This window comes from Somniosus microcephalus, unplaced genomic scaffold, assembly GCF_052327205.1.
Source record: "Somniosus microcephalus isolate GS21.2 unplaced genomic scaffold, FLI_Smic_1.0 unresolved_chr2, whole genome shotgun sequence".
Classification (NCBI taxonomy): domain Eukaryota; kingdom Metazoa; phylum Chordata; class Chondrichthyes; order Squaliformes; family Somniosidae; genus Somniosus; species Somniosus microcephalus.
Window position 1 is genome coordinate 79233610 of NW_028225180.1, and position 11146 is coordinate 79244755.

The window sequence follows — 11146 nt, forward strand, 5'->3', positions numbered from 1 at the left end:
TTAGCCTTAAAGTCAAAAGGCCTTCCGACCTCCCGCTGGCAGGAAGTCCTCCCAGACGTGCTCCACTCCATAAGGTCTCTGTTATGTACAGCCACTAACGCTACCCCTCACGAAAAGATGTTCGTTTTCCCCCGGAAATCCATCTCGGGCATATCTCTACCCACGTGGCTGACGTCTCCGGGGACAGTACTATTGCGGAAGCACGTGAGAGGCCATAAAACGGACCCCCTTGTGGCAAAGGTACAGCTCCTCCATGCAAACCCTCAGTACGCCTATATCGAATACTCTGACGGGCGAGAGGACACTGTTTCCATAAAAGACCTCGCTCCCTCGGGGAGCGGAGAGAACGATGAGAGACTACCCGAGGAAGACCTCCACCAAAAAGAGACAGGACGCCCAGAGGTATCAATACCCAACTTTAACCTGGAGGACACTGCAGATAACCTGGAAGACACTGCGGAGGCCCGGACAGCGGAGGAACCAGAATCCACTCCCCTAGAGGCACCCCAACCGGCTTTGCGCCGATCACTGAGAACCGCAAAACCTCCTGACAGACTCACTTATACCAACTTTTAAGAAACATCACCCCGATGGACTAAATCTAAAGAAGGGGTGAATGTAATGAAATCTGTTTGTCTTGCCTGTATTCGTTTTGCACTCATGTATATTACCCTCCCCCACACGGTGTATAGTTTCACTTCCTCTTTCCTGACTAACCTGGAAGGTTCCAGGTCTTGGCTCTTGGCTCCGCCCCTGACTTCTCTTACTTAAAGATCCCAGGATCTGTATGACTCTCATTCCTGCGAGCCAGTCGGTGTGTTGAGATGTTAGCTCTGATCTTAGTGATTAAAAGCCAACTTGTTAAAGTCTATAACTTCTAGTTTTGTGGTTATTGAAGGCACATCACTCAGCAAGCCAATTAGGGCAGAAGTCACTGACAGATCATGTCAACGTCAGACGTGCTATCTGTCAAGACTTCTTGAAAGAAGAAATGACAGCGTTTGACAGCTCTGTGAAGCTGTCAAACACTGACATTCTCTTTAGTTTGATTAATTTTTTGTGGTGAGGACTGAAAAAACATTGTAAAAAAATAAATTTCAGATATCTGATGGATCGTAGGGTCCATTAGCCATTACCTGAAATTGACATGGTGGATGTCCGCTCTCCCGATCCAGCACGGCTAAAGGCTAAGTGAACACCTTTCTAAACTTATCATCACCTTGCATACTTACCACTCCACACTTGCACCCATCACTCATCTCTACACCTTACTTCCAGGTGCCTCCGACTGCCACAGACCTCCTCCACGTCTCCTCCAACCCGGCGGGGTTCTCCGAGGTCGGGAAGCCTTCACCTGTGAAGGTAAAATAGCACTAATCCCTTTTTCTGCCTGTTAACTACCTGTTAGCAGGCAGTTAAAAGGATTAAAAGCCATTCCCGCCTCCAGGAGACGGGACCCGAAGCTGCACATCCTCCCGCCTCCTGGCAAAAGGGCACGGAGGCGGGATGGGGGCGGGTTTGCCACCCGCCCCCACTTTCTCCGATTTCACGTGCTGTCCCGCCTCCATGCCCGCCTCCTCGGGACTTGGAAAATCGAGCCCGATGTGTTCGGTGATGGAACTCCCTGCTCTTCAAGAAGCATCAGGGATCTTTGATCTCCTCCTCAACCATTGGCGCTTGCAGATGGGACCTCGGTTTAACCTCTCAGGCAAAGGTCGTGACCTTCGACCTCCCTCAGTACTGCTCCGGAGAGCCGGCCTAGATTGTGGGCTCCAGCCCCCTGGTGTGGGGATCAAAGCCGCTGATCCAGAGGGGAGAGCGCTACCGACTGAGCTACGCTGACACGCAGTAAAAAGAATGTGAACAGAACCGCATTCTTACCCAAACCTCCCTGGCAGATGTCAGTGCGAGTTGCTCCATCCAGTATAAACTGCGGGTTCGAACATATCTCCTGTGGGAACAAATAAATGTGGTTAGTATTTTGCACATTTAACTGAACAATTATGCATACATATCCCCTAAACAAACCTTAATCAGTCTCACACTGGCAGCCATTTGCAGTGTCCATCAGCCTCACACTGGCAGCCATTTGCAGTGTCCATCAGTCCCACACTGGCGGCCATTTGCAGTGTCCATCAGTCCCGCCAACCCAGATGACCATAAACCCAACTCTAACCCAGAAGGGCACAGATTTGAACTGAGGTGCTGCCCCATCAATTAACTTTACCCCATGCATGTCAGACACCAATAACAACAACTTGCATTTATATAGCGCTTTTAATGTCCCAAGGCACTTCACAGGAGCGATTATCAAACAAAATTTGACACCGAGCCACATCAGGAGATATTACGACAGGCAACCAAAAGCTTGGTCAAAGAGGTCGGTTTTAAGGAGTGTCTTAAAGGAGGAGAGAGAGAGGTGGAGAGGTTTAGGGAGGGAATTCCAGAGCTTAGGGCCCAGGCAGCTGAAGGCACGGCCGCCAATGGTGGAGCGATTAAAATCGGGGGATGCTCAAGAGGCCAGAATTGGAGGAATGCAGAGATCTCAGAGGGTTGCAGGGCTGGAGGAGGTTACAGAGATAGGGAGGGGGGCGAGGGCCATGGAGGGATTTGACGACGAGGATGAGAATTTTGAAATCGAGGCGTTGCCGGACCGGGAGCCAATGTAGGTCAGCGAGCACAGGGGGTGATGGGTGAACGGGACTGGGTGCGAGTTAGGACACGGGTCAGCGAGCACAGGGGGTGATAGGCGAACGGGACTCGGTGCGAGTTAGGACACAGGGGCAGTGAGCACAGGGGGTGATGGGCGAACGGGACTCGGTGCGAGTTAGGACACGGGGCAGCGAGCACAGGGGGTGATGGGTGAACGGGACTCGGTGTGAGTTAGGACACGGGGCAGTGAGCACAGGGGGTGATGGGCGAACGGGACTCGGTGCGAGTTAGGACACGGGGCAGCGAGCACAGGGGGTGATGGGTGAACGGGACTCGGTGCGAGTTAGGACACGGGGGCAGCAGAGTTTTGGATGAGCTCAAGTTTACAGAGATAACAGGACCACCCGGCCATTCTTCAAACCTACCAACTCTTCAAACTCTTCAGCTACTTCCCCGTCAGCTCCAGCCCACCACCGCTCGCTGGCATCAGCATGGCGCTGTACTGATCCTGGGCATCAACAGGGCAGAATCCTATTGGTGCTTCCTCGGAGTGGGGGGGGGGGTTAGGATGCCCTTGGAGCATGCAACCCCCAGGACCCTCCTTCACGTGCGGGCCTGGGCATTGAGTGTTGGCCATGGAGCTCGTCGCACGTGAACCGGATCCTGCCCTCGATCCCACCCCCACCCTCCAGCGCATCGCAGCAAGGGCGCCACATGGAGCGGGGAAGGACTGAACCTGGCCTGCGTGGCTCGGTACATCGGGAGCGACTGCTTTTCCTTTACGGTATCGGACCGCACTCATCAGGAATTCTCATACGGAGGAAGGCAGAGATATTAAACTGGTCGGTGGGTATTAGAGGATACAGTGGGGCAATAAAGAAAGATTCGCATTTCTCCAGCGCCTTTCACCACCTCAGGACATCCCAAAGCACTTTACAGCCAAATAAGTACTTTTGAAGTGGAATCACTGTTGTAATAGGGAAAACAAGGCAGCCAATTTGTGCACAGCAAGCTCCCACAAACAGCAACATGATAAATGACCAGATCATCTGTTTTTGGTGAATGTTGGTTGAGGGATAAATATAACTATTTCTACTAGTCGGTGAGCTGGTCACTAATGGACATCCATTTAAGGTCAACAACCCAAGAACAAAGGGAGAGCTTAGGAATTTTTTTTATATAGGAACAGGTGGAGGCCACTCAGCCCCTCGAGCCTGTTCCATGATCATTGAGATCATGGCCGATCTGTATCTTAACTCCATCCACCTGCCTTGGCTCCATATCTCTTCATACCCTTACCCAACAACAATCTATCAAGTGAGGGCCATGAGGACCTGGAATGGCCAGCCAGGAACACTGGGAGAAGCAGAAGTGGAATGGGACTAAAGGGAGAGCTCTTTCAGAGAGAGAGCGCAGGAACGATGGGCCGAATGGCCTATCTGGGCTGTAAAGTTCTATGATTCTAAGCTGGGAATTCCCATCTACAAACAACATCCAGCTCAGACAGGACGAGGGGCAGCAACATCAGTCTGGAGTAGTTTTAGATCACTCTTCCCCCCGCCCCCTCGGTATGATAGTACATGTGCGGGGCTGGGTCTGTCCGTACTCAGTGTCCCGTTCACACTCACCGCTGGCCTCTTCCACTTGATTCCAAACGTTTTCGAGCACTGAGGCCCCAGCTCCTTGAACCCGATGATGGAGGGGCCCACGGGGAAGTGCTCGTCCTCGAACAGAGCCCCTTGGCAAAGGCAGTCGTCACGGAGCGCCTCGTAGTCCTGCCCGATGTACTTGAAGGCCTGGTCGTGCTTGCCCGCCCCGAGCTCCTTCTGCCTCTGCTTGCAGAGTCGGCCCGCCACCCCAGAATACATCGTAACCACAGAGCGGGGCAGAGTAACCAATCAGTGAGAGGGATTACCTAAGGCATGAAGTGCAAGAACCAACAATGAGGAGCAGACAAGTAAAGCACGACACAGATACTTGCAGAACTGCCCATGAAATACCCCCGAATAATCAGAAGTGCCACATAAAGTGCAGCCGGCAAACAGTGACAGGGCTAGTCACTGTGCTTGCTGTGGAACTGTTCATAGTTTCTGTTTATTCAGCAAGGTAAGGGTCACTTGCTATGGAACTGTTCATAGTTCCTGTTTATTCAACAGGGTGAGGGTCACTCACTGGGTAACTGTACAGAATCACTGTTTATTCAGCAGGGTAAGGATCACTCACTGTAACTGTACAGAGTCACTGTTTATTCATGGTGTGGAGATGCCGGAGTTGGACTGGGGTGGACAAATGTAAGAAATCACACAACACCAGGTTATGGTCCAACAGCTTTATTTGAAATCACAAGCTTTCGGAGCGCTGCTCCTTCTTCAGGTGAAGTGGAGAAATGCATAAAGACACAGCTTATATAGTCAGAGAATCATGTCAGATGTTTACAGGTAACCTTTCCAACTGCCATTTATCACACCTCGGCAGAGAGATAATCACAGCAGTCAAAGGTGTGAATGGTGTCCAAACAGGTCAGTCAGGGAAACATTACATCAAAGAACAATGAGGTGGGGTCACAAGGGGTCAAATATTGCAGATGCTGGGGTCTGTATGAAAAACAAAAAAACAGACAAAAAACATTTTTTTTGGCAGGAAATCACAGCAGGTCCGGCCGCATCTGTGTAGAGAGAACAAGCCAATGTCGACTCGAGTCTGGATGACCCTGCATCAGGTGGGGTTACATGTAGCGTGACATGAACCCAAGATCTCGGTTAAGGCCGTCCTCATGGGTGCGGAACTTGGCTATCAGTTTCTGCTCGACGATTTTGCGTTGTCGTGTGTCTCGAAGGCCACCTTGGAGAATGCTTACCCGAAGATCGGAGGCTGAATGTCCTTGACTGCTGAAGTGTTCCCTGACTGGGAGGGAACACTCCTGCCTGGTGATTGTTGCGCGGTGTCCGTTCATCCGTTGTCGCAGTGTCTGCATGGTCTCGCCGATGTACCATGCTCCGGGGCATCCTTTCCTGCAACGTATGAGGTAGACAACGTTGGCCGAGTCACATGAGTATGTACCATGTACCTGGTGGGTGGTGTCCTCACGTGTGATGATGGTATCTGTGTTGATGATCTGGCATGTCTTGCAGAGGTTGCTGTGGCAGGGTTGTGTGGTGTCGTGGTCGCTGTTCTCCTGGAAGCTGGGTAATTTGCTGCGAACGATGGTCTGTTTGAGGTTAGGCGGCTGTTTGAAAGCGAGTAGTGGAGGCGTGGGGATGGCCTTAGCGAGGTGTTCGTCGTCATCGATGACATGTTGAAGGCTGCGAAGAACATGGCGTAGTTTCTCCGCTCCGGGGAAGTACTGGACGACGAAGGGTACTCTGTTGGTTGTGTCCCGTGTTTGTCTTCTGAGGAGGTCTATGCGATTTTTCGCTGTTCCCCGTCGGAACTGTCGATCGACGAGTCGAGCGTCATATCCCGTTCTTACAAGGGCGTCTTTCAGTGTCTGTAGGTGTCCATCGCGTTCCTCCTCGTCTGAGCAGATCCTGTGTATTCGCAGGGCTTGTCCATAGGGGATGGCTTCTTTAACGTGGTTAGGGTGGAAGCTGGAGAAGTGAAGCATCGTGAGGTTGTCCGTGGGCTTGCGGTAGAGTGAAGTGCTGAGGGCATTGGCTTGTTCTCTCTACACAGATGCGGCCGGACCTGCTGTGATTTCCAGCCAAAAAAAATGTTTTTTGTCTGTTTTTTTGTTTTTCATACAGACCCCAGCATCTGCAATATTTGACCCCTTGTGACCCCACCTCATTGTTCTTTGATGTAATGTTTCCCTGACTGACCTGTTTGGACACCATTCACACCTTTGACTGCTGTGATTATCTCTCTGCCGAGGTGTGATAAATGGCAGTTGGAAAGGTTACCTGTAAACATCTGACATGATTCTCTGACTATATAAGCTGTGTCTTTATGCATTTCTCCACTTCACCTGAAGAAGGAGCAGCGCTCCGAAAGTTTGTGATTTCAAATAAAGCTGTTGGACTATAACCTGGTGTTGTGTGATTTCTTACTGTTTATTCAGGGTAAGGGTCACTCACTGTGTAACTGTACAGAGTCACTGTTTATTCAGGGTAAGGGTCACTCACTGTGTAACTGTACAGAGTCACTGTTTATTCAGCAGGATAAGGATCGCTCACTGTGTAACTGTACAGAGTCACTGTTTATTCAGCAGGGTAAGGGTCACTCACTGTGTAACTGTACAGAATCACTGTTTATTCAGGGTAAGGGTCGCTCACTGTGTAACTGTACAGAGTCACTGTTTATTCAGGGTAAGGGTCACTCACTGTGTAACTGTACAGAGTCACTGTTTATTCAGGGTAAGGGTCACTCACTGTGTAACTGTACAGAGTCACTGTTTATTCAGGGTACGGGTCACTCACTTTGTAGCTGTACAGAGTCACTGTTTATTCAGGGTAAGGGTCGCTCACTGTGTAACTGTACAGAGTCACTGTTTATTCAGGGTACGGGTCACTCACTTTGTAGCTGTACAGAGTCACTGTTTATTCAGGGTAAGGGTCACTCACTGTGTAACTATACGGAGCCACTGTTTATTCAGGGTAAGGGTCGCTCACTGTGTAACTGTACAGAGTCACTGTTTATTCAGGGTAAGGGTCACTCACTGTGTAACTGTACAGAGTCACTGTTTATTCAGGGTAAGGGTCACTCACTGTGTAACTGTACAGAGTCACTGTTTATTCAGGGTACGGGTCACTCACTTTGTAGCTGTACAGAGTCACTGTTTATTCAGGGTAAGGGTCACTCACTGTGTAACTATACGGAGTCACTGTTTATTCAGGGTAAGGGTCGCTCACTGTGTAACTGTACAGAGTCACTGTTTATTCAGGGTAAGGGTCACTCACTGTGTAACTGTACAGAGTCACTGTTTATTCAGCAGGGTAAGGATCGCTCACTGTAACTGTAAGGAGTTTCTGTGAACAGTGAACCAACCACTTAAAGCTCTGCCGCTGATGGCAAGATTGAAAGAGTCCGGACGATGCAAGATTTTCATTAGTGAGATTGTGTCTGGGCAGAGCTCCAGTCAGTTTATTGATGGTTCTGATTTGATCGCCTGCCACTGGACACAGTGGAGCTCGCTACAGGAAGTGTGGTGCGGGTAGGATGCTTCAATATAAGCTGTGGCGCTGTCAGTGTCGAAGAATCATGAAGACTGAGATTAATGACCAGCAAGAGAGATTGTAAATCTCTTAAACATTCAGACAAGTGCTTATTTCACAGATTCATATCCCCATGTATGTGCTGACTCATCTGGTCTCTATGGAACAGTACAGTTGCTAGACTGTTATAATGCAGATAGACCCTCCCATCAAACAAAACTGTGCTGCCAGACAGGTGGGCAGGGGTGTTAAAATTGGCTCCAGTACTCCTGATCGCTCTCCAGTGAATCCTCCTGACTGAATGGCGGAAGAGGCTCAAGGGGCTGAATAGCCTCCTCCTGTTTCTGTGTTCCTTCAATGCGTGTGCGTTGGATGTTGGTGATCACCGCTTCAGGCTTGCCTGTGCTGCCCTCCATGGTCCAATAGCCAGCCGTCATTCTCTCGGCCCACGTGGGAAGAATAATAAATTGGTCGAGGTGTACGAGTGAAGCTGCTCCCATAGCCCAGGAACAGTCAGCACCTTCACAGGGGGCGGGGAGAAGAAATAAATAAAATCTCCACCTGGCCACAGATATATTTGGCGTAGTTCCCTGTAAATACAGACACACTCCCCGGGGACACCGTGTAAATACTGACACACTCCCAGGGACACCGTGTAAATACTGACACACTCCCGGGGACACCGTGTAAATACTGACACACTCCCGGGGACACCGTGTAAATACTGACACACTCCCCGGGACCCCCTGTAAATACTGACACACTCCCCGGGACCCCCTGTAAATACTGACACACTCCCAGGGACACCGTGTAAATACTGACACACTCCCGGGGAGCCTCTGTAAATACTGACACACTCCCCGGGACCCCCTGTAAATACTGACACACTCCCCGGGACCCCCTGTAAATACTGACACACTCCTAGGAGCCCCTGTAAATACTGACACACTCCCCGGGACCCCCTGTAAATACTGACACACTCCCCAGGACCCCCTGTAAATACTGACACGCTCCCGGGACCCCCTGTAAATACTGACACACTCCTGTGGACCCCCCTGTAAATACAGAAACACTCCCCGGGACCCCCTGTAAATACTGACACACTCCCGGGGACCTCCTGTAAATACAGACACACTCCCGGGAGCCCCTGTAAATACTGACACACTCCCGGGGACCTGTAAATACTGACACACTCCCGGGGACCTCCTGTAAATACTGACACACTCCCGGGGACCCCCTGTAAATACTGACACACTCTCAGGGGACCCCCTGTAAATACTGACACACTCCCCGGGGACCCCCTGTAAATACTGACACACTCCCGGGGACCTCCTGTAAATATTGACGCACTCCCAGGGACCCACTGTAAATACTGGCACACTCCCCGGGACCCCCTGTAAATACTGACACACTCCTAGGAGCCCCTGTAAATACTGACACACTCCCCGGGATCCCCTGTAAATACTGACACACTCCCCGGGACCCCCTGTAAATACTGACACACTCCCCGGGACCCCCTGTAAATACTGACACGCTCCCGGGACCCCCTGTAAATACTGACACACTCCTGTGGACCCCCCTGTAAATACAGAAACACTCCCCGGGACCCCCTGTAAATACTGACACACTCCCGGGGACCTCCTGTAAATACAGACACACTCCCGGGAGCCCCTGTAAATACTGACACACTCCCGGGGACCTGTAAATACTGACACACTCCCGGGGACCTCCTGTAAATACTGACACACTCCCGGGGACCCCCTGTAAATACTGACACACTCTCAGGGGACCCCCTGTAAATACTGACACACTCCCCGGGGACCCCCTGTAAATACTGACACACTCCCGGGGACCCCCTGTAAATACTGACACACTCCCAGGGACCTCCTGTAAATATTGACGCACTCCCAGGGACCCACTGTAAATACTGACACACTCCCCGGGGACCCCCTGTAAATACTGACGCACTCCGTAAATACTGACGCACTCCCCGGGGACCCCCTGTAAATACTAAACACTCCCGGGGACCCCCTGTAAATACTGACGCACTCCCCGGGACCCCCTGTAAATACTGACACACTCCCCGGACCCCCTGTAAATACTGACACACTCCTGCCCCCTGTAAATACTAACACACTCCCGAGGACCCCCTGTAAATACTGACACACTCCCCGGGACCTCCTGTAAATAGTGACACACTCCCCGGGACCCCCTCTCTTTGGACACCAGACACTGCCCATTTCCTGCTCCTGGCCCCTCTCTGGAACGGTTCCCAAATTCCTCAACCTCCTTTCTGTTGGTCTGAGGCGCTATCCCTCCCCCCGCGGGACGGTTCCTCGGCCAACAGGTGTAAAGTTTGAGATTGTGTTTAGTGCAAGCTGGATATTTTCACACGCGGGCCCGTTATCGAGAGGATTGAGCAGTGTGCGTGGGATTAAACTAAAGGATCACTGGCGGACCCGGGGCTGTGCCTCGCTGGCTGTAGGATCCTGGTCCTAGCCCTGCCCCTGGTCCTCATCATCCTCCTGCTCCTGATTCAGGTTCTGATCCTACTCCTGGTTCTGCACCTGCTCCTGATCCACCTCCTGCTCCCTGCTCCTGGTCCTCCTATTCCTTGCCCTGCTCCTGCTCACTCTGGATCTCTGCACCGGGTGAACTGCCCCGATCCCAGGGGAGAGAGTCGCTCTCCCGGCCGGTTACAAGTTTACACATCTCCGCAATGTTGCAACCAAGTGTATCCATTCGGCGGAGTCTGTCTGAAAGTTACACTGTCAGTTTCACTCACCGACTGGCGGTCCCAGTGCTTCTGATCCCAGTGTCTCTGGTCCCAGTGCCTCTGATTCCAGTCTTTCTGATCCCAGTGCTTCTGATCCCAGTGTCTCTGATCCCAGTGCTTCCGATCCCAGAGTCTCTGGTCCCAGTGTCTCTGGTTCCAGTGCAGTCCGAGTCTCTGATCCCAGTGCTTCTGATCCCAGAGTCTCTGGTCCCAGTGTCTTTGGTCCCAGTGCCTCTGATTCCAGTGCAGTCCGTGCCTCTGATCCCAGTGCCGTTCCTCCTGGAATCTCCCTTCGCTCCTACTCCCTCCCGACCTGCTCTTTCTGTGACTCCGGCAGCCGAGAGCGCGCCGCCGCCACTGCCAGCCGGCGCGGGTACGCGCACTGCGCAAAGCACCGTCCGCGTCCCCGACTCAATCCGCCCAGACATCGCCCCCCTGCCAGGGTCAGCTCCCCTGCCCCTACACCAGCTCCTCAAACACCCCCACCCTCAATAAACTGGCATTGGCCCCCACCCCCAGCCAGGGTCAGCTCCCCTGCCCCTACACCAGCTCCTCAAACACCCCCACC

The 11146-nt window shown here is 52.0% G+C and overlaps 1 protein-coding gene across 2 annotated transcripts in view; it reads right to left on the minus strand.

The window, feature by feature from the left end:
• Positions 1–10927, minus strand: part of LOC147092857 (calpain-1 catalytic subunit-like) — a 105812-nt gene extending 94885 nt beyond the window's left edge. Inside the window, exons 1-3 of one of the 2 annotated variants that reach the window (XM_085976113.1) lie at positions 10588–10709; positions 4281–4567; positions 1882–1951 (exon numbers count right to left, since the gene is read on the minus strand). In XM_085976113.1, the coding sequence (XP_085832239.1) occupies positions 1882–1951; positions 4281–4520 (310 nt within the window). In that variant the 5' untranslated portion in view covers positions 4521–4567; positions 10588–10709. Of the gene's footprint in view, positions 1–1881; positions 1952–4280; positions 4568–10587 lie in introns of both variants that reach the window. The other variant, XM_085976114.1, reaches the window with a different exon arrangement.
• Positions 10928–11146: the final 219 nt, after the last annotated feature.